The sequence below is a fragment of the Phalaenopsis equestris genome, unplaced genomic scaffold (assembly GCF_001263595.1).
Source record: "Phalaenopsis equestris unplaced genomic scaffold, ASM126359v1 Scaffold000061, whole genome shotgun sequence".
Taxonomy (NCBI): Eukaryota; Viridiplantae; Streptophyta; class Magnoliopsida; order Asparagales; family Orchidaceae; genus Phalaenopsis; species Phalaenopsis equestris.
In genome coordinates, this window is record NW_018164503.1 from 553,089 (window position 1) to 577,500 (window position 24,412).

General features: G+C 37.1%; 2 protein-coding genes across 10 annotated transcripts in view; both read left to right on the forward strand.

The window, feature by feature from the left end:
* Positions 1-21,019, forward strand: part of LOC110019536 — a 39,143-nt gene extending 18,124 nt beyond the window's left edge. For 2 of the 4 annotated variants that reach the window (XM_020717231.1, XM_020717232.1), the window contains 3 exons: positions 10,061-10,913; positions 11,350-13,774; positions 14,290-14,682. In XM_020717231.1, the coding sequence (XP_020572890.1) occupies positions 10,061-10,913; positions 11,350-13,774; positions 14,290-14,319 (3,308 nt within the window). In that variant the 3' untranslated portion in view covers positions 14,320-14,682. Of the gene's footprint in view, positions 1-10,060; positions 10,914-11,349; positions 13,775-14,289; positions 14,683-20,734 lie in introns of those variants that run through there. The other 2 variants (XR_002293460.1, XR_002293459.1) reach the window with 2 other exon arrangements.
* A 1,193-nt stretch (positions 21,020-22,212) lies between these two features.
* Positions 22,213-24,412, forward strand: part of LOC110019537 — a 15,244-nt gene continuing 13,044 nt past the window's right edge. For 5 of the 6 annotated variants that reach the window (XR_002293462.1, XR_002293461.1, XM_020717233.1 and 2 more), the window contains exon 1: positions 22,213-22,361. Coding sequence is in view for 4 of the 6 variants with exons in the window: in XM_020717233.1 (XP_020572892.1) it covers positions 22,320-22,361 (42 nt within the window). In the remaining 2 variants the exon portion in view is untranslated. Of the gene's footprint in view, positions 22,366-24,412 lie in introns of all 6 variants that reach the window. The other variant, XM_020717236.1, reaches the window with a different exon arrangement.

Here is a 24,412-nt window from a genome sequence, read left to right on the forward strand (position 1 = left end):
TGCGTGAAAAGCGGCGTTCGCGAGTAATCGAGTCACAAAGGGTTCACCTAAGGCTGTTGATCCTATAGGAACTCAATTTCGGGTCCTCTACATGCTGGTCCTTAGCCCTTACAACTAGAAGTTGAGTGCTCGGAACCACTCATGCGAGTTCTTCACAAAAATGAGACAAGAAGTGGCTTGAAGTTCTACGGGAGGTGGGCTCCATTACTAGTCTGCTAGGATGGTCAATCAGGAACTCCTAAGGCTAGATTATGGGTTCTGGGAGTAGGAGACTAAGACCTCACAAAAATGAGGTCAACATCGATCAACCCAACAGATCAGGCGATCGAGCCGAGACAATCATTTGAGGCCTAAAAATGAGTTGATCGGGCCAGGACGACTAATTAGATTCAAAGCGGGTAATCAGACTGATGTGGTCAATCAAACACTGAAGATCAGGCCATCAAGCCCGGGCGGCCGATCGAGCCTAAAAAATGAGTTCATTAGTCTGGGATGGTCGATCAGACCCAAAATGGGTGATTCAAGCTGTGTTGCCGATTAAACCCAGAAGGTTGTGCAATCGACCTTGGATGACCTATCAGACCCAAAGCGGGGGATAGAATCGGTGCGGTCGATCAAATCCAAAAGATTGGACGATCGAGTCGGGACGGCGGATGAAGACCGAAAAATGAGTCGATCGGGTTGGGACGGCCGATCAGACCCAAAGCGGGCGATCGAATTGATGCGGTCAATCAAACCCAAATTATTGGACGATTAGGGCAGAGTGGCCGATCGAGCTTGGAAAATGAGTTGATCGGGCCTGGATGACTGATCAGACTCAAAGCTGGTGATCAATGTGGCGTGGTCGATCAAACCGAAAAGATAGGGTGATCGGGTCGGGGCGGCCGATCGAGCCCGTAGAATGAGTCAAGATGGCCGGGTGGCCGATTAGATCCAAAGCTGGTGATCGGACCGGTGCGGCCGATCAAACCCAAAAGATCAGACGATCAGGCTGGAGCAGCCTTTCGAGTTTGGAAAATGAATCAACCAGGTCGGGACAACCGATCAGACCCAAAGCGGGCGATTGAACAGGTGCAGTTGATCAAACCCAAAATTTCAGGTGATCGGGTTGGGGTGGTTGATCGAATTGAATTGCCTACGCAATCACACACACGATATGCGACATGATTCACATGTAAAAATGAAGCAAATGAACACATCTATGCAATGCAACCTAAAAAACGCTCATCGACACATTAAACTCGTCCTAACGACCTTGCTTAGGTACCTAGGCTTGAAGCTCTTGGATCTGCGACATAGCCGCCTCTTGCATTGACGAGGAAATGTGGAGAAATTCGCCCTCCGATTTGTCGTTGGAGAAGTCCTTTATCATTCGTAGGGTGGACTATATATAAAGTTTTTTTTGTCCAACGAATTTACACTATCTTGTTGAATGGGATAACTACAAAGTTTCTTCCATTCTTCAAGATCGAAGTATTCCCTCCCCCATAAGGAGGGTTGGAAGTGCCAACGCAGTAGGAAAATTGAGATTCTTACTCGCTTAATTGTAGTTCTAAGGCATACAAGGGAAATTATAGATTCACTTGGAATGTGTCAAACGAAAGCTTTCTGGCCTAGGACTTCCTCTAGGAAATCAACGATCAATCCAAAGACGCGTGGTCGTGCAAACTAGTGTTGGTCGGTCAAATCACCTCTTGTGGGCGACCGAACCCACAACAACTAGCCTAAAACTAATTATGGGGCCAACTAAGAAAGAAAATGCAAAGGTTTCAAGGATCTCACCACCGCGGAGGTTGTGGATGAGTTTCTTTTCGTAGAGGAGGCTCTCCTAACCATAGGAGAGAAGCCCACGTTCCGACGAGGCTCTGGCAAGGCCTGCTCTACTCCTTCAAAGAATGAAGATGCTCTCCTCTAGAAGGTGTTTTCGACGATGTTCCAAGCTCCGACGACGTTCCGACGGTGCACTGGCGATCTTTCCCCAAGCTAGGATGAATCCCTTCTTTAGTGTAGGAGAGAAGAAACTTTACTCCCTTGCTAGCCAAACTCCTCAAGGAAATCTCCTCACACAGTCTAGGTAAGTGGTGGAGGAAAATGATGGAGGGGAGGAAGAAAAGAGGAGGAAGAAAAGTTTATTGTGGAAGAAGAAGAAGAAAGGGAAGAGAAAGTAGAAGCTCTCACTCTCGCCTTTTTCCCATGCTCTCCACCTCAAGGCCTTCAAGATGAAGCCCTTGCTCCAAGGAAGAAGAAGAGTTCTCCCTTGCCCTCTCAATCACTCCAACCTTCAACCCTTCATAACTGGAAAATGAGAGAGATGGGGAAGAAATGAGGCTCCTCTAGGTCAACTCACCTCTTCCCCTTTGCCAACCCTTGCTAAGCCTTCTTGGAAGCTTCCAAAAGAGACCTAGAAGAGGTATTATTTGCTCTCTTGTCTCATCCCCAAAGCAATTCATCTCAATCCAACAATTTCGGCTGCCTCAGAGGTGTGTCGGGGTCAAATCGGAGTAAAAAACAAACAATTTTCGCAACCTGGAAATGAATTGGCGCCTACTTTCCTATTTCTCGGGAAAATGAATGTTGTAAACTGTTTTGAGGCGCCTTGGACTAGCTTATAAGCACCAAAAAGTGGCGAAAAACTTCCACGTGCTCGATTTTATACGGGAGGGCATTTTGGGCGCCTAGGAACCCAAGGCTAGCATCTAGGTTTCGGTCTAGCCTCGAAATCTTGATGTACATCGGGAGCTCCCAACGCGCGGTTTCTCGATCTGTAAGCTACGAGAGACTTCATATGAGTGAAATATATTCTCATAACTTCAAAATTGAGTATTTTGATCAGACATTCACCGGTGAAATCACCGCCAACGGTCTCCCTAAGCCACTACACAGGTAGGGTGTCTCGAACCCTAACTTTCCCGCAACGCACGTAGGACTCCATGGCTTCACTTAGTCACTGGAGGCTCCATAAAAACATGCGGTGACTTCTAAACGCCAAAACAGACACCGAATATATCTCATATTCTGAATGAGCCCCTCTGAGGGCAGGTTCTCTCGGGTAAGGCTAAATCACCGTTAACTCCAACTTCGTGGTTTGAACAAGTGCTAGAGAGTTTTGGATGGGTCTCTTATGCTATAGACGAACCGTAAACTATCTTGAGTTGTGCAGATGGACACCCTGCACTCATGACATAAAAAAATGATGCCAATAGCTGTTGAAATTTGTAATTTGAGGGAAATTTCCTCTTTTCACTCTAGTTTTCACAAAGAAAGTTTTTGTTTTTGAGTGTCGTGCTAGAGAATTGAACTGAATTAGAAGTTGAACTATTAAATGCTCAATATGTTTCAACCTCTTTGGCTTCTTCTCCTTTGGGGCTGTTTGCCAACTTATCCTTTATTTAGCTTTCAGCGCCGAAAAAACTTGTGACCCAAATCTACTCGAATTTTCAAACTTATCCTCTTCTCTCCTCTGATGATGTCCTACAAGTCAGTGATGATTGGCACCCAAAGAAATTGTATTGTTTATATTAGTTCCAATAATTCTAAAACCAATTCACTCTACCCATAGTGGTGCGAGCATTGCAAAAAAATTTCATACGATGGAGATATGTTATAATTTCTATGGTAAACCTGGAAATTGAAAATCAAAATCTAAACGTGAAGGTTCAGCCTATCTAGCCACTGCCAATGAAACTGAAGTGTCTTCTACCAACTCGGATGCAAATTTTCACCAAGGAAAAAATTAAACACATGCACAAGTTGTTTCGGTTTTCAAAATTATCACTTATTTTGTCTTGCTCTTTAGTACAGAAGGGTACCTTTCTAGCCAATGCATTATTAGGTGTTAGTCCTAATTTTATTCATTCATGGATAATTAATTTTGGTGCAACTGATCATATAACTTATTGTTCTAAAAGTATTCTTATCCTATGAATCTTGTGCAAACAATAAAAAAGTCAAAACTTTCAAACTTGCCTCATTGTTAACACTTCGTGATGCACGTTCCTAATTTATCTTGTAATCTATTGTATACTATCAAATTAATTCTGATTATTAGTTTCAAGTTAATTTATGCTCTTTTTGTTGTGAGTTTTAGGAATTGATCATTAGAAGGATGATTGACGATGCTAGGAAAAATGTTTTGATGATGAACTTGATGCAAATAAACAATGTGAAATTACTTGTTTAAATTCTGTTTTTTGTTCCAAAGACAATACTATTATGTTATGAAATTATAAGTTAGGTTATCATCCTAGTTTTCAGTTTTAAAATTCTTGTTTCCTTGTTTGTTTTAAAATATAAATTCGTCATCGTTTCAATGTGAAATCAATCAATTTGTTAAACATCATCGTGTTTCTCTTTCTTCCTAAATTTATAAATCGACTACACATTTTACCCTAATTCATTTTGGTATGAGGGGTCTTTGCAGTTAATGAAAAAAACCGGGAGTGGCAACAGTTTTTAAAAAGTTTTACACCATAGTATAAACATAGTTTAAAAAACTATTCAAAGATTACAGAATGATAATAATCAAGTGTATTTCAAAAATATTTTGGGTCAATATTTTTTGAAAAATGAATAGTTCATCGGAAGTGCCGATACCCCCATAATAAAATGGTGTTACAGAAAGAAGAAAACAAACACCTATTAAAGCTAGCTCGGTTATTACTATTTATAATTCAAGTGCCAAAATATCTTTGGGCGTCGAAGTTGTTCTTACTGCTACATTTCTTATTAATAGAATCCCTAATAAAGTTTGAACTTTGAAATACCTTTTGTTGTTTTTCATAAAATTTATCTAACAACTCAAGTTTCGTCTTCTTTACCTTTAAAGATATTTTTTTGTACTTAATATATTCATAGTCATAATCAAGGAAAACTTGAAACCCCAATCCATACAATATGTGTTTGTTGTTTATGCTTCCATCCAAAAATGATATAAATGTTTTGATCATATTTCTAAAAAAATATTTGTTTCTATGGATGTCACATTTTTTGAATTAAACCCTTTTTTCCTCCTAATCCTCAACAAGGGAGGCACAAAACAAAGATTGAACAGTTGGTTTTTAAGACTTTCTTCAAATCGAAAACTCTCAAAATAATATCTCCCAACTTTAATTGTTCAACTTGGAAATCCAAGCTATATCATATGAGATGAAAGTGGGTCAATTTTTTTAGATATTGAAAGTGATTCAGATCTTTGTATTGTGCCATCTAATGATTTTCATAATCGTAAAATAACTATCAAAGAGAAAACATGAAAAAGAAGTGCAACATTGGTACCATTTGACATTAGCCTCGCGAGGAAGGACAACTCAAAAGAAATAGTCTGCAAATCTTTTGCATCGACCATAAACTATGAATCTCCTATGTATTGTCTTCATCGAGCCTTTACCCCATGATCAATCCACATCATCTTCGAGTTATGATTATTCTAGTCCTGAACCTGAGCCTAGCCCTAATCCTAAATATAATGGTTTCATGCATCCCATTGTTACTTGTAAGGGGGTGAGGTATTATACCCAACATCCGTTATCTTAGTATGTATCTCACATTTGTCTTGTTTGGAGATTCCTAATACTATGTATGATACTCCGAAAATTCATAAGTGGAAGAAGACCGTCTTGAAGGAGATGAAAGCTCAGGACAAAAAAAATGTCATGTGAGAAATGGTTGATCTACCAAGAGGAAAAAAAGCTGTCGAATGCAAATGTGTGTTTACAATCGAGTATAGTTTTGATGGGTGTCTTGAACAGTACAAGACTCGACTGGCTGTCAAGGGTTTCGTTTAAACCTATGATATTGATTAGATAGAGATATTCACCTCAGTCACAAAACTAAACTTTATAAGAGTTATTTTGTTTCTTCCAATTAATTTTGTATGGCGTTCGCAATAGTTAAATATAAAAAATGCATTTTTCAATTGGGACTTGGAGGAAGAAGCGTACATGAATGCACTTCTAGGATTTAGTGAGAAGTTCGACTCAAGGGCATGCAAACTAAAAAAAAAATCTTATGCGGGTTGAAGCAGTCATCGAGAGCGTGGTTTGAGAAAATTATTTTGTTTGTTAAAGGTAAGGGGTATGCTAAAAAACGGTGAGATCATACATTGTTCTTCATACATTCAAAGGATGAGAATATAGTCATAATCTGTGTATGTGGACAGTTTGTTCTCACCAATAACGACGTATATGAAATGAGCCGGTTGACGGCTTCCTCTTAGCAGTTTTTGAGAACAAGAACTTAGGATCTCTAAAGTATTTTCTTGGCATGGAGGTTGCTAGATTGAAGAGGATTGTTGTTTCCTAATAGAAATATGTTTATAATATTCTAAAGGAAAATGGGATTAGTACTTGTAGGCTTGAATACACTCCAATTTGATCCCCATTAGAAACTTGGTGATGAGAAGGAAAGTGACCCTGTGAATGCAACACGGTGTCAAAAGTTAGTAGGAAAGTTGATATATTTATCTTGTACACAACCAGATATTGCCTTTGCTGTAAATTTGGTAAGTCAATTTATGTATTCGCCATTTATAACAATTATCATTATCCTCCGATTCCTTAAAAGTACACTACGCAAGGGATGACTCTTTTAGAAGACTGCACAACAGAAGATAGAGGCATATATTGATGCAAATTAGGCAGGCTTAGTTTTTGACAGAAGATCAACGTTTGGTTGTTGTACTTATGTTTTAGGAAATTTGATTACGTGGCGAAGTAAGAAATAAAATGTGGCGGCAAGTAGTGTAGAGGCTAAACATCAAGCCATGGCTAATAGAGTATTTTATGACTGAAGAGAATTCTTGAAGAATTATGAAACCCGATAAACATGTTAATGAAGTTATACTGTGACAATAAAACTACCATAATTTAGTGCAACATGATCACACAAAGCACGTGAAAATTGATAGATACTTCATAAAAGAGAAGATTGATTGTAGAGATTTTTGCATGTCTTTCTCTTCGACAACACAACAAATAACAAATATCTTTATCGAAGAACTTTTCAGTCCTAGTTTTGAGTTCCTTGTAAGCAAATTGGGCATGATAGATATCTTTGCTCCGATTTAAGGGGAGTTGTCGAAATTTTTTTAATTTATATTTTTGGTATCTTCTATTTTTTTAATTTTTTATTTTTAGTAGTTTCTATTGTTAGAATTAGTTATTGTTGGTAATTTCTATTTTCTATTTTCTAGCAATTGGGTTTTGTGGCTTTCCCAATGTGGTGGTCTTCCACTGCTATTTATCTTGTAGCAGAGTCTTAGAAAATTGAAGACAAATAATTATTTTTCTACTCTCAAAATCTTGATCTTTGTTAGCTACGGGTTCTTAACTTTTAAGAAATAGTTGCCGTAATTTTTCTTAGTTGATTTCTGAGTGATTATTCTTAAATGATGCATACAAATCCCTCTGTAGAATATTAAGCATAAGATAGATTGAAAATATCTACTAGTTAACCTCTCAAGGAATATCAAAAACATTTAGGGGATATTGGTTGGATGTTCTCAAAATATATGTATTTTTGAAATGCAGTGTAATTGAAGCACATGCATTGAACTACATTTGTGTTTGTGATGATACATTTTAAATGCATTGCAGTATGGGTGAGGGTGACATGGATGGCAGCACTAGGTGGGAATCACGAGCGGGTGGAATGAAGGTTTTGGAAATTGCCCGATTTGAAAGATTTTCAAATCGGAAAACATAGGTTTTATGGTATTTTCAATCCATAAAAAATTTGCTTGTATTTCTTCTCTTTATACGGAACATCAAAAAAAGAAACGAGAATTCTACTAATACATCCAACCAAAAAGCCACTTATTGTTAGGATTTTGACTTGGAAAATCAGGCTTACTTTACAATTAATAATTAGAAATTATGCTGCCCTCAAGCTGTCTAAGGAAATTTTTCTCATTCATTTTTGCTTTTGAATATGTTTCCTGAAACTCCTTTTGATGGTCATCTTTATCAATCTATGACACCATCAAGCACTTCCTTTAATCAACTTTTGCAGAGGGCAAAGTGTTTTTATGATATATTCATTCATTCCGTTGAGGTTCTATGTAGAAATTGACTAAATGGCATGTTAATTTGTGTGCAATTAACAATTGACCAAATATTACTAGAAAATAAAGTGATTCCCCAGTGTGATGGGTTCATATAGCTTAACTTCTATTAAAAAGTAGATGTTTATGCGGATATAATTTCTAGAATCAATTATGTGTGGTTAAATTGGAGATTTGTACAAAAATATCGGATAATAGAATATCTCATAGACTTACAAGAAAATTTTATTAACTTGTGGTGTATGATATATGTATGTGAATTTTGGGTGAGGAGAATTCATCACCTGTTAAGTTGGCTGTTATAGAAATGTTGCAACAACAACAACAAGCTAAAATCCCACTAAGTGGGATTGGCTCCATGAATAATTTTTCTCCATTATGTCCCATTGAGTGTCATATTTTCATCTAATTCTAATAAATTGAGATCATTTTTATACAACATGCCCAAGTCTTATTAGGTCTATCTCTACCTTTCTCAGCATAAGTCAAATCTAAAATATCTTCTCTCTTAGCAGGGTCATTAAATGGTTGATGTTTAGTGTGACCAAACCATCTAAGGTGACTTTTTCTAATCTTTTATGCTACCGGAGCTACTCCAACCCTTTCAAGGATATATTCATTTTGCATTTTGTCTCTTGGTATAAAACCACTCATCCACCTGAGCATTCTCATCTCAACAATGCTTAACCTAGTTTTATGCTTCTCTTTTACATGCCAACATTCTGCGCGATAAAACATTCTACGTCTCACCACCATCTTATAAATTTTTTCTTCAAGTCTAAACGGTGCTTTTCTATTACACAATAGGTTCCATCCAACATGACTTCTACTAATAACATCCTCATCCATATCACCATCACTTTAAACAATGGACTTGAGATATATAAAATGTTCACTCCTTTTAAAATAGATGTTTATTTAAAAAGGATGAATGAGAAATGACTTTAAGATAGGTGCAAGCAACACATATTAAAGATATGATAGTAGAAGATAGATTTAGGTGGTTTGAACATATATAATGTTAAGGTAGAAGGCAATAATATGACGCAACGATCCTCAAATAATACTTAACAAAAAGGAATTAATAACTAAGATGCACATGATTCCTCTACACATTTACACCCCTGAATCTTTATTCTTACTTCATTTTTGTTTAAGCTTGTCTAATATGTTAAATTTACTATTTATAATAATTTTAAATAAATTTTATCGATGTAACATTCGGTCTTCCAATTCGGCTTAATAAATATCTGACAATAATTATATCAACTTGTCCTACGGGCACAATTTTTGCTCTTCGTTGTATATGTCTAAACTGTCTTTTTTTAGGCACTTTATCTATAATTTCTAGATGCCATTTTAATTTTTCATTCTATTGTAATCCTTAATTTATTTTTTCTCTATGTGATCATTTCTTAATTTCATTTTTCTCTCTTTTGTCACACATCCATCTCAGCGTTCTCATTTCTGATTTACTCAACCTAGATATCAATAATTTTTTTTTATGCAACCAACATTTGAATCATTCAATATTGTAAACATAAATGTAGTTTATGAAGTTTACTTTTAATCCTTCATGATGGCCTCTTATCATATAAAATTATTACGACACCTTTTTATTTTAACTTTCCCACTTTAACTCTACATATTCTATATCTCTGTTCTTTTCTAAGGCACACAGATAATCACTTTAAAAAAAGCTTGATAAGGCTAATGATGATTCATGTTAAGTGTAGATCTTTAATATTTGGTTATACTTGGTTATACCAAATCAACCACCTAGCACATCTTTGTCTTTGCAACTGGCAGATTTCAAGAACCTTTGTGATTATATTGGTTTCACTCTATGTTTCTCATGTATCTGACTTTTAGCAGGCGCATTGGTTTCAAACATTTATGCTTTGCTCTCAATTTTATCATCTTTTGTTTGAGCGGAAGAAACTATTACTCTTTAACAGATTTTGATTTTATCTTTCAACTACTAACGAGTAGTATTTTCAGATGAGAAAGAATCCTTAGTTTTTGAAGACGTTAGTCCCGAGAGGAGCTCACCTGATACTGCTGGCCTAGGTGACAGAACACCCGCATCAAGCAGATTCCCTATTGTAGATTCAATAAAGGGGGAGCTTTTGTCGAATACTGAAAATGTTAATTCCCAAGTGGTCTCAGGGGTGTTTCTTAAAAGCCCTTTCCGTCTGATACAGGATTATGCCTCAGATGAAAGTGAGGAAATTATTAGAAGTGGTAATGATGAAGACTTTAACCCTATGAGACTTTCTCCAGCCACTGCAACAGCTACTTCAGAGTTGCAGCAAGAGAAGCAATCTGAGTTATGCTCAAACTATGGTGGTCAAGATTTTACTGAGGTTCCAAATGAATCTGGATATAATACTGCTTTGTGTCAGCTTTCTCCTTCAATGCCACAAGGAACTCGTAGATCTCCAGAAAAATCATCACCGTCAGTCAGCATCGGCCACTTTGATATAATAAGCAAAACTGTAGATCCTGATATTCATCCAGTTGAACATTTGGAAAATGATGGAAGAGAAACATTCAGGCCTTCTGAATATGATGATTTTGAAAGAAGAAAAATAAATGCTGATCAAGAAAATGTGGAACTTAATTCAAAAGAGAGCTTAATGGAGAAGCAGGCATTTGATGATGTTGATGAATTTGGGCGTTTGATAAGAAAAGATGTGAGTCCTAGTGACTCCGATGAGAGTCAATATGGCAAGCGACGTGGTAAGAAAGGTAGGAATTGGAGTAGGAGCATGAGCAGATCACCTCAGGGAAGTAGGATGCGGCGTAGGAGTCGCAGTCCAAGGAGGAGAGATAAGCGAAGTAGATCTCGCAGGTTGACTGATGTTTTTTTTATACCAGTTTTTTATATTTTATTAGGGGCATTTACAGAGCAATTCTTATGTATTTACATATATCACACCTAAACTTTCATATTTATCCATATATCACTCAAATCTATAATATCACACTAAAAATAGCATTATTACTACCTTTTTAAAAGCCAAATACATCTTTTCATGCACAAGTTTAAAACACCGAATTGCTGCGTGTAAATACAAAAGGTGTGAGATATGTAAATACATATGAATTGTGTGCTATGTATGTGAATTTCCCATTATTTTATTGCTCGTTGAAGCTTATGTCTTCATTTATATATACTCTGTTTTGGATCGGAGATAGGTAACGGCAGGCATGGTAACTACTATAATCAGCCTTTTCCTCCTCTTTTACCCTTTGCCACACATTTAATGTCTTACATTTTGTTTCAGCTGGTCCCCCAAAAGAGGAAGGAGTAGGTCTCCCCCATTGTTCCGGCCTAATATGTCTGCGAGACATGGTCGGGACTTGCTTCATGAATGCTTGGACTTCAACCGCGGAAAATGTTTTCGTGGAGCATCTTGTCGGTACCTCCATCGTGATTTCAGACAACACCCCAACATGCAAAGGCGCTATCCAGATCCACGAAAGCCTCGATATCACAATACTTCTGATGATGCGTTCTTGCCAAGAATTGGCCGTCGTGATAATATTTGTGCTGCTGATTTGCATCCTTTAAAGAGTGAAATATTCGTTGATGGAATGGATTATGAGAAACAGGTTTACGAGGGGCAGTACGATGCTAGAACAGACACTGTTTTTCATAATTTTTCAGACGAAAAGGATAAAGTAGTGCCAACATCAGAAACAGAAGACACTATCAACCAGGCGTCTCAGGAAGCAATTAGTCGGGAATTGGAGCCACCAGTTGAGCACATTCTTGCTTCTGTTGAGGGTGAGAGCACCGGGCCACCACCTGAATCCTCCGAGCCTAAAAAAGCCGACAACTGTCCGGTTCATAGTTCCGGTGATGGACATGCTCTGTTTCAACAACCTAGCTCAGGTGGTGATGTTTCTTTTCAAGCTTCTCAGTCCACCACCCATGACAATGCTTCAGAAGCTGAAAAGTCTAGTCAGCTTGCTCATGTTCAGTCTTCTTCTTCGCCACATCATTCACCTGATCAAATAAGCCTCTCTGCAAATGATTCAATTCAGGATTTAACACGTGTGGGTGAAAATATTGCGGTTGAGACAACAACACACGAAAATATTGCTACTTCTTCCTACTCACATGGTGTTACCTCAATAAAACCATCAATCCAACCTCTTCATGAAGAATTTTTGCAGCCCCTTTTGCCATCTGGGGCGAACCTCCAGTCAAGTCAACCATTGTTTTGGCCACCACATGAAATGCGACCGATGCGCATGCCGAGCAATAGTTTGACTGGTTTATCTTCGTCGCAACATTTTAGAGAAAATGTCATCCCGCCAATGACAAGCTACCAGTCTCAGCCGGCACCATCTCATACGCTTTATCCCCCTCGACCTCCTTTCCCTGACAATCCATTCTCTAATAATCCGCTTCAGCCAAACCTTGCATGGTCTGATCTAACCCTCCCACCACCTCAAAATATGTTTGCATTGCTCAGTAGGCCACCCTTTCCTTCTTCAGAAATGCCACTGAGAAATGACTTCATGCCTTCAGCCAGGCCCTATCCATCTGGCGACTTTCCTCGTTCTCGGCCATCCGATTTTTTTCCCCCGTCTTTTCATTCGGTGTCATCCTGCCATCCTCCACGACATCAATCTTTTCCGAACGAACAAGGTATTATGCAATTACAGAACCAAAGACTTGCCCCTGCTAGTTCTATGCCTTTGGTTAGGTCCTTCCATGGAGAAGAAATTTTTATGCCACGTATAAGAGATGCACATCATTCTCATCCGCCATTACTGAGATACCCAGATAACTACTTCCAACCACAGCCCTCTGATGGAGGTTTATCTATCTTTCCTATCAAAGAGCATGTCAACCCATTTGCTTCCACCTTCGAAAATCCACTTAGAGGCTCCGGCATCCATGGACCAGAGATCAGAAGATATGATTCTGCTCCCAGTTCTGGTAGTATTCCCATTCTTGGTATTGGATTTGGGATGAGAGCATCCCCGAATAGTTCAATGAGATTAGGTGAGCAGATTCTGCCTAAAGTCGGGAGTTACGTACATGAATCTTTCGCAGAAGTGATACCGGATTCGAAAAAACTGTTGGTTCAGGAACCAGTGACCGGTGCCCCATACGATCCTCTCTTTGATAGCATCGAACCATCTCCGGACACTTCGAAGATCCGTGTAGAGGAACAGAATTCAGGGATCAATGACACTGGCAGCGCATCAAAATTAAACTCGAGCAAGCTTGCCAAGTTGGGGAGTAAGAAGCATAAAGGGGGATCAGTTACTGAGCTGAAGGCGGAAGTTGATGAATTCGGCGAGGTTGCAACAGATGCAGATGCTGGCGGTGTTGAAAATGAGAGCCCTCAGCTACTTGATAAAGATTGGAGTCCTGGAATTCCTTTTGATGATGGTGAGATAAATGTAGGAGAAATTGAGATCAGTCAGGTCAGGTCGCCTGGTAAAAGCAAAAAGAACAGGGATTCAAGGTCAATGAGGCTTTTCAAGATCGCCCTTGCTGATTTTGCCAAGGAGGTTCTCAAGCCCTCATGGCGTCAGGGGAATCTGAGCAAAGAGGCGTTTAAGACCATTGTGAAGAAAACCGTTGATAAGGTGGCTGGAGCTGTGCCGAGTCATCATATACCGAAGTCGCAATCGAAGATCAATCAGTATGTGGAGTCATCTCAACGCAAACTGACCAAGTTGGTGATGGTATGCGTCTCCCACTTATGGAGAACACATTTTCCTGTATATAAGTTAATGTTCTTACATTATGTTATTTCATCTTCTCAAGGTTCTTACCTCTTGTTGCTCATAAAAGCATTAAGTGTGAAGATAGACCCTGGCTGTTTACATGGGGCCATTTAAGTTTCAGAGTCTATAAAAATATCAAATTAGCTTTCAGATTCTTTAAATTATAATTGAGATAGTCATCTTTGACGACCATTTAATCTCATATTAAAAGAGTATGAAGACTAAATTTGCACTTTTATAAACTTTAGGACTAAAATGATCTCTACAAAAAATCAAGAGGACTATTTCCTCTTATATTAAAATGCCCGAGAGACTAAATTAACAACTTTATAAACTCTGAGAATAAAATGACTCTAAAAAATAGGCCAATTTTAAATTTTTTTTTTTTAAGCATTATTTTAAAAAGTTTTGCCTTTACATTTATATTATGAATTTTATAATTTTAATGCACAATCCTCTTTCTATTGTTGTAGGGCTATGTTGACAAATATGTCAAGCTGTGAGCTATGGCGGTTACTTTCACAAGTCAACTCATCGAAATCCTTCACTTTTGATCCTTCTGTAGCATCGTCCATCTAAACCTCCAGTGGCATGAAATCTGATTTTGAGAAAGGTATCAAAACCTCGTGATGAAGTCCATCATGGCTCGCTGGTTATCTATTTCGCTGGGGCTTTTCCACATTGGGTGTTTTAGCTGACTAGATTTCTAAATGGAGTACTGGGAAAGGGTAATATGCATGTATGTATCCGTCCTATCTTTTGTTTCTGCAATTGCTGCTTTTTTGACTGATTCGATAAATCATTAGCTTAACATACTGCTGTAAGACAAACTTTTTTTCTTGGAAATTAAGTATTTGTTTTGCATTTTACGTGTTCTGTTGTGTTTTTCAGATAATTCGCTCATCTTGTTCAGTTTCAAATGCCTAATCATACTAATCTTGAAGTCCATATTCCTTTTGGGACGATATTTGGACGAGGATATCTTGATTTAAATTTGGCTTGGATGAGTTTTATAACCATTAGATTTAATTTTAGGGGTATTTACATATCTAACACCTAAACTTTAATACTTATATTGTTAACACTCAATCTTTTAACATAACATCAAAATTACAACTTTACTGACTTTTAAAAAGTCCAATCCACTTTTTAATGCATAGATTTATAGCTCGAAGTTGTTATAAATGTAAATAACAAACTTTAGGTGTTAGATATGTAAATCCATATGAATAGTGTGGTACATATGTAAATTTCCCTTTTTTTGTGGTGCTTATTATGAACTATTATGTTACGTTGGTGATGGTTGGAAAAGCGCCGCAAACTGGGCGGCCACTTCACGCAAATATATATGTTTAAAGAAGTACCGCATATTGCTCCCACGAGGAAGTGTGTTAAGAAACATATTTGAAAAAGTAGAAGATATAGTTTACTAACTATTCCAACTTAGTTCGGCAAAACTCAAAAAACAATAAAGTGAAATCCTAAATCTATTAGAGCTTGTAGAAAGCAAAATAGACGAAAGAGCTGATCAAATTGCTTTGGTGTTTTTTCAAAATTATTGGGGATCGTGCCTCTGTGATTAAGGTGTGGCACCCGACTTGCTTTTCGTGCAAATTTCTTTTATGTGGTTGTTATCAATCAGAGATAATGTATTCTTCTTAAGTTTACGTCTAGGTCCAAAGAAGATTTGGAATTCCACATATGGCTCCCGACTTGCTTTTCGTGCAAATTTCTTTTACGTGGTTGTTATCAATCAAAGATAATGTATTCTTCTTAAGCCTACGTCTAGGTCCAAAGAAGATTTGGAATTCCACATAGATAGATTCTCCTTATCTTTATGGCGTCCCTAGAAATTTCAGGTCCCTGCGATTGCTTGCAAGACCCAAAATAAAATATTCTTATTTTACTTGGATTTAGTGACTAACTTAATCGTTCCACTGCGCTTCTGTCGAAGTCGTAGATCACAATAGATTTTATCACCCTAACTGGCTAGGTTAGGAGTAAACGAAAGCCAGAAGGTTAACTAACAACGTAATCAATTAAAAAAACGTAGAAAAATGTATACGAGAAATCAACAACGAAATGCAAACTAGGAAATTCATCCACAAATCACAGAGACACGAAAAGTTATTTAGCTACTCATGGTTTGAGAGAAAAACAAAGAAAATTTTATAAAAATCAAACCTGCAAGAAATATTTTTATTGAAATAAAAACAACTTACAACCTCTTTGTATTCTCTCTTACTAAAACAACACACAATTTCTCTCAAAAGTTCTCTTAGAAAAACAAAACAAAGAAAACTGAGAGGAGAAGAAGATATCTCTCTAACCCTAGCATACTTATGAATTCTCTTCTCCAAAAGCTCTCCTAAGCCTTCAATTTTGCTCTTTTTATATCTTGAGTTCATCCTTTCAATTTTTGTCAGAATCCCGCATTAAGAACTTTCCAAAAAGAAAATATATGCTGGCGTGGCTTGAGTTCAAAATCCTTTCAATTTTTGTCAGAATCCCGCACTAAGAACTTTCCAAAAAGAAAATATATGCTGGCGTGACCACGCCTGATCTGCGGCGTAATTATGCTGCAGTCTCGGGTTGGGCAGCGTGGTCATGCAACGATTCAACAAGGTATGCTAGTCCCCCTAAACACGAGTTCTCAACACATAGGCGTGACCACACTCGAAATCGGGGTGACCACGTTGCTCAAGTGGCGTAGCCACGCCAGATTTAGGCATGACTATGCTAGTCCAAATTTTTCCTTAAGTCTTTATTTTGCTCCAATTTACGTGCCAGTAGTCCTGTAACCTGCAAAATACAAATCCAACCTTTCAAAAGCATAAGATCATGCCTTTAAAATGGAAAATTGCTGAAATTAAAACGTAAAAAATGTAAAAGTTTGAACGCATGTCAGTTGACACCTAGCCTAAGGGCAAATGTCTTTTGTATGCCTAAGGGCAATTTAGACTTTTATTATTATTATTGTTGGGTAATAATAGGCTTGTTATGTCTAGGGTTAGGTTTATGCATGAAATTGAGTTGTAAGTCTTAAGTTTAGGGTTTGGGAGACATTTTCTACCTTTCGAATTGTAGGAATTGGGAGATATCTCCCATCTCTCGAATTGTAGGTACGTATCGTTTCCATTCGTGCGAACTACTTAGATTATTGCAATAAATTTTCTTTTTGCTCTAATTTTTATGGAAAAAACGTGTCGAATTTGACGTCAAATCGTATCAAGTTGTTATCAGAGCAATAAATGTTAGGAGTATTCGGTGTACAACAGGATCCCAACGATAAGGACCTCCCTTCTGTGACCTAACCGCAATACATCAACCCAAAAAAGTTGCGACTAGAGCTAACTGGGACGCCAACTGCAGAATCATACCCAAAAAAAAAAAAGATTGCTTGCTGTCACACTTAAAACTTTCGGGAAGGCGACGAGAGCAGGATACCCTAATCGTGATCCTAGAAGTCAGTGATTGGATTTGGAATCGAGTGTGCCCTAGTGACGGGAAATAATGACAAGCAAGAAAGTAGTTGATTTTGAGAAGAATGTAGAGGAAGAGACGAGTCAGATTAGATTTAGGATGGAAGAAAGATTCGCCACCATAGAGGATAGAGTGTCTTCTATGGAGAACTGGAGGACTAACTAGAGGATCGATTTGAGAGAATGTTTGAAATTTGAGAAATGCTAAGGAGGCTCATTGAGATGCATTTCAAGTCCCCGCGAACGGCTTAATTTAAAAGGTTGAATGGGAAATCCGTGGCAAGATCAACATAAAAAGAGATCGAAAGTGAGGAACATGGGGCAGAAAATATCCACCATCAGGAACCCCCTCTCTTTGCTCCGATTGGGGGTGGATTAGATATTTGAAAGCAGTTGGGTTGAAACCTAGAGAAAAGCTTATGCAAGACTTATGAAGCAACACGAAGGAGAAAGAAGAGTAGGAAGGGGATATGACTACGATCGAATGAGGGAGTTTTACCCTTGATACATGCTAGGAAATAACAGAGGAAGAGAAAGTTGGGGTGCAGATGTTAGATTTAGAAAGTTGAAGATGCTGATCTTCAATGAGGATGACGCACATAGGTGGGTGTATCTGGCGGAGCGATGCTTCGTGGTTAATGGGTTAGATGGGAAAGAGAAACTCATGGCGACAGGGTTATGTTTGGAAGCGAAAACTTTTGGTTTCAGTGGAGGAAGCTAGATACCCAATCCATTCTTGGGAGTAATTCAAGGATTGTTTGTTGGAATGTTTCCGAGCAATTCGGGAATGAGACCTACACGAACAATTCTATGCCTTGACTCAGGAGAGGACTATCAATGAGAGAAATTTGAGCTATTATTGGGACAACTGAGGGGGATTACTGAAGCAAAATTGGAGGGAAAATTCTTGAAGAGCCTAATGCCCAACATAACGAGCATCATTCTGACTTTTGAGACCGCGGGGATTGAGGGAAACGATGAAACTAAGCTCAGATAGTAGAGGACAAGACTCATATGAAGAAGGCCAACATAAGTATCATAGATGGAATGCCGTGCCGAACTACTACAACTACGACGATACCAAAAGCTTAAACAGTAAAAGTCCGGAGAGAGGCTGCATAGGACACGAATAATGACCACGATTGGGCGCAACACTATGATGAAAGCAGTTGGGTTGAAACCTAGAGAAAAGCTTATGCAAGACTTATGGAACACGAAGGAGAAAGAAGAGAAGTAGGAAGGGGATATGACTACGATCGAATGAGGGAGTTTTACCCTTGATACATGCTAGGAAATAACAGAGGAAGAGGAAGTTGGGGTGCAGATGTTAGACTTAGAGAGTTGAAGATGTTGATCTTCAATGAGGATGACGCACATAGGTGGGTGTTTCTGGCGGAGCGATGCTTCGTGGTTAATGGGATAGATGGGTAAGAGAAACTCATGGCGACAGGGTTATGTTTGGAAGCGAAAACTCTTGGTTTCAGTGGAGGAAGCTAGATACCCAATCCATTCTTGGGAGTAATTCAAGGATTGTTTGTTGGAATGTTTCCGAGCAATTCGGGAATGAGACCTACACGAACAATTCTATGCCTTGACTCAGGAGAGGACTATCAATGAGAGAAATTTGAGCTATTATTGGGACAACTGAGGGGGATTACTGAAGCAAAATTGGAGGGAAAATTCTTGAAGAGCCTAATGCCCAACATAACGAGCATCATTCTGACTTTTGAGACCGCGGGGATTGAGGGAAACGATGAAACTAAGCTCAGATAGTAGAGGACAAGACTCATATGAAGAAGGCCAACATAAGTATCATAGATGGAATGCCGTGCCGAACTACTACAACTACAATGATACCAAAAGCTTAAACAGTGAAAGTCCGGAGAGAGGCTGCACAGGACACGAATAATGACCACGATTGGGCGCAACACTCAAGTGCTTTACAGAGACAGAGATTTGAGAGAAATGAGCCAAAGTGTTATGTTTTCGGTGTGATGAGAAGTTTAACCTATGACACCGGTGTAAGGATAAAAAATTACAAGTTCTTAAGAGTGCACGACGAAGAGGCAGAGAGAAGAAATAGAGACATTGTGGGGGAGGAGGAACACTAATTTTTTCTCACCTTGAGGACGATATCTTTTTGTTGGGGGGGTGAGTATTGTTTTGTTAATGCCTAGCTTGAAAGCAAATTTTTCTTTTGTACGCCTAAGAACAATTTAGTCTTTTATTATCATTATTTTCTGGGTATAAATAGGCTTGTTATGTTTAGGGTTAGGTTTATGCTTGAGATTGTGTTGTGAGTATTAGGTTTAGGGTTTGGGAGATTCCTACCTCTCGAATTGTAGGAATTAGGAGAGATCGCCTACCTTTCGAATTGTAGGTGTTTATCATTTGTATTCATACGAGTTTTTTGGATCATTGCAGTAAAATATTGTGTTTGCCCTAATTTCTATGAAAAAACGTGCCCAATTTGACGCCGGATCATATCATACTCACATTGCAAAATCTCACATGTAAAAAGTTTCATTTTGACTGTGTAATTATTGGGGGATAATTCTACTCACATTGCAAAATCTCACATGTAAAAAAATTCATTTTGACTGTGTAATTATTGGGGGATAATTCTACACCGGATATGGAATATGGTCCTTATTTGACTTGGGTATATAATGTTTAGGTGTTAGACGATAGTAAAGAGTCTGGAACTCGTTTGCAGATGCCATGAACTATTGACTTTGAATTCTATAGTGATGATAGTGCTTCGGCTGGAAAATGATCGAACCTGAGTCAGACTTTTGACCTAATTTGAGCAAAATCTATTCTTTTTATAGGATAGTTTTAAATTCTTGACAAAGAAGTGCATTTCATGCTCATCTATAGATCTCCTTAAAACTCGTATTCTGCTCGACAATCGTAAGTTTTTCCGCCCCTTTTTATAATGTTTGTGTGTTTGACTGTATGACTTCTCTATAATTTATATAAAACTTTCAAATATAGCTTCGAATTGCAACATCTCTTCTTCAGAAACTGGAAACATTGGCTTGTTTATTTATCCAGCTGAACCGTATTGAACAACTGAGCTTGCTCAGGCTCAGCCCTACTTATCTATCCCATACAGAGCCAATTTCTAGTAAACGATTCATTTTTAGGACATTTACATACATACCATATCTTTCTTCTGTATTTACATATCTAAGACCCACACATTCATATTTACATGCATACAACTCAAATCTTTAACATCACACATCAACAATATCGCCATCTTTATCATTTTTATAAGTGGAATACACCTTTTCATGCATAGGTTTGTTCTGTGAGTGCACATATCAAACTTTGGGTGTTAGATATGTAAATAAATGAGAATTGAGTGGAATGTATGTTATTTTTATTGGGTTTTGAGTTGCATATGTAATTAACTTCCCTACTTTGCAAGATGAAACTTTTGGAAGGGTATGGGTGTAAAAGCATCTTGGTCGCTGCTACCGCGCTTTATTGATTCATGGTGCTATGATTAGAAGCTGCTGAACTTTGGAGGCCTGTTGCTGGAGAATAGGTGATTTCTGATGGTTTATGCACTTTGAAATGGGAATTGTATTAGAACATTCTGGAATCTTCTCTTGGTTTTATTTGTTAGTTATGTCCATACGGTGAGATCTATGATGTGTTGGATCATAGTTTGTTTGTCTATAAATGTTTGAAGGAAACATTTTTACATACATACCACCCAGTTCCTATGTATTTACATATCTAACATCTAAGCTCTACTCTTTTTTTTTCACATTTATACTATCCTAATCTTTTATATTACATAAAACATAGTGCTTTGCATTTTTTATATATAGTTTTGATGTGGGATTAATTAGATTGGTTTTGGAAGATTTAAATGTGGTGACTTTTTTTTTTTCAGAAAATAAAATTGTTAGTATATTGAATATCTTAATCTAAACTTTTTTAGGGTGAATTTTGTAAATTTATTCATCTAGAGATATATTTTCTCTTATTATTATGCCTATTATTTATTAAATTAGGTGAAGTTTGGATCTTATTCTTTTGCTTTCAGATTCAGTAATTTGATTGCAATATATATATATATATATATAGAATTTTATATATAAGATTTGAATAATTTTTATAGACTAAACATGCAAATAGACTAAAAGTTGATTATCCCTAATCTGATATTTAGATAATATATATATATATATATCTATATATATATATATTAAAAATAATAATTAAACATAAAATCTAAATAAATGGAATAATTTGAACAGAATAAAATTTATTTTTGGAAGATTTGCATGCATGCCGGTCAAGTTCTATGTATTTTTATATCTAACACAAACTATAATTTTTACATATATGCCAACTTATATATATAGATGAAAAAGGGGTATTTTATATTTTTCTTATAAAAAAAAAGCCGTCATGTATTTGATGTGATATGAAAACTTTACTAGCATAAATGTAAAAATTAAAATTTAGGTGATTGATATGTAAATACGAAAGCTTTGGGTGGTATGCATGTAAAATCCCTATTTTTTTTCTTTCGTATCAATGCTCTACTTAGAAACATTATGAATTTTATGACAATCAAGTTAAATATATAATGAATTGAGCCGAGCTCGAGCAATTTCTAATGTAAGATTGAGCTTAATTAATTAATAGAGAGCGAGCTCACAAGTCGACCTATATTTTGGAGAGGGCAATACGTGTGATTTAAACTCAGACCTTAGAGAAATTAAACTCTTATCCACTAAATCACAGGTGAGTGCGGAATCAAATAATTACTATAATACAGTAATGAAAATATAAAAAAAAGGTTAAATAGTCAACACACCACTTAATTATACACAAATTCATAATTTTGTATTTAAATTTTATTATGTTGGTGTAATTGTTATAGTAGAGCCGAGGGATAGCTCAAATTTGACTTTTCTCGGGCCATTCGAGTCAAGCCCGAGAGAGTCGATTTTACTCGGGATTTGCCTGATCTGTCGAAGGCTGGAAGCGAGCTAATGGAGAAGCGGAGCAGTAGAGGTCCGTGTCTTTCAGAGAAGGTAAGCTCCTCGTAATCTTTTATGTCTGAAAAAACCCTAATTACCTCCGTTCGCTTTCTTATTGATATCCCGAAGGAAATGGTGGTGATTGGAATGCATCGTTTTTTAACTTCGGTTTTACTTTTTTTGTGTTGTGATTATTTTTTTGTTTGGATAAATAGAAATTTTGGTTGACATTAGGGCATGTTGGATGTGTTTCATCACGTCGGGAAGTTTCGAGGATGCATTTTTTATAGGGTTTGGTTAAGCATTGTATCAGGAAGTTCAATTTTGAGTGAGATTCACAGGATCGGACATTTTATTCCTTTCTTTTCCTACTTAGTTTGAAGGGCTGTTTCTGATTACTTTGGGTGTTAGTTTTAGTATTTTGCACAGACTTTAGGTCGGTCTTGATTGTGCCTTTTGTACCCATTTCCTGATTGTGCCAGTTTCTAATTACTTTTTATATTAAGTTATTATGCATTTGTACTGTTTATTTAAGATTCTTATGAAAGATTTTGTGTATATGGATCTTGTTGAATTTTCAATTTTTTGATAGGTGAGACCTTTTTAGAGGTAAGTGAAAATTTAGAGTAATGGAGGTTTAGAATCTAAGAGGCATAAGATTAGAACCAAGGCTTATTATTATTATGTTTTTTATTTTAAGATTAGAACTAAGGGTGAGCACATGATATGTAATTCTAGTCAATGTTAAGTTAAATATTATTGGTCAATATTGCTTGATGATGGAGTTATATATGTGAAATATTTAATTGAATTTGATTTATTATACAAAGAGGGAGAATATATGCTAAGTTCTTAATTCTTCAAGAGTTGTTAAAAGTTTTAATTTCATTCAGAGTGACCATTAAGATTGATTTGTATAGCAACGGATTCTTGATTTATCTTGATTTCTACCATATGTGCTTTCTTAAGAATTTATTTTCTATTTTTGATTAACATTATGGTGGCATGTGAGATTGTTTGTGTTGGCAGGGTGAAGCTGAGGATGCATTATAATATGACTATGATGTGGTTGAAATCATGCACGTATTACATCTGAGGAAAAAATTCATATCTTTTGCTCTCAGTTTAAGATATCGTTTCCTTAAAAATATAGAGATTTTTGAAGCTTGCACATGTGCTATGGTTGTCTTGAGTTAGGAAATATGTGATATTTTTTCTCTCAGCTTAGTCAGTTCCTATTGGGCTGTTTACTTTGTTTATAAATAGCTGCCTTAGTTTGGCATCCTTAAACATAGGAAACCTTGCTGATTGCATTGCTTGAGATACACACATTTCATATTTTGTTCTTTTAAATAAATTGCAGCAAGTTATCTGTAAATTTATGAAAAGCAACTGGGCATCAACTAAAAGGAAACTTAAGAGAGCTGGTTGTGGTTGATTCTCTTTCAACTGGAATGTGGAAGGAGAGCTTCCCGTCGACCGTACTTGTTAAATTTGGAAAACAAGATGATGTCTCAGCTGATTTTGTGACAATAAATTAGGTTTTGGATTTTTTTTGGATAAGAAACCAAATGGGGAAATGTAATTTATTGAATATATATTGCCTATATAAGGTATATTGTAAATTGTAAGTTTAGAATTTTAGAGAGCGTTAAGAGAAGAAAATAAAAGAGAACACTCGTACTTGGGATACTTCAATTTGTGCATGTGCATGAGTGTGCGTGTGATTGAGTAATCAGGAACGAGTAGCTCATCTAGTGTGTTTGCGTGCGTGTGTGTGTTTATGTGTGTGTGTGTGAGCGAGCAATTTTGCGTGCGTGTGTGTGTGTGTGTGTGTTTATGTGTGTGTGTGTGAGCGAGCAATCAGGAAAAAGTAGCTCATCTCCTGGCTAGAATTAATGCGACTATCCTGAAGATTAATTTGTGAATCCCACCCACAATAAAGCCCTCATAAAGAAGGTGAAAGAAATAGAGAAAAGCATCGGTGCTGGTGTATGAGCATGGCATGCCCACCAATGAGCTGCTTTTTTATTAAATTTTCTTTTGGTTCCTCCGATTTATTAATCTCAAGGACCTCAATCTTAGAACACGTACAGTTGGCATTC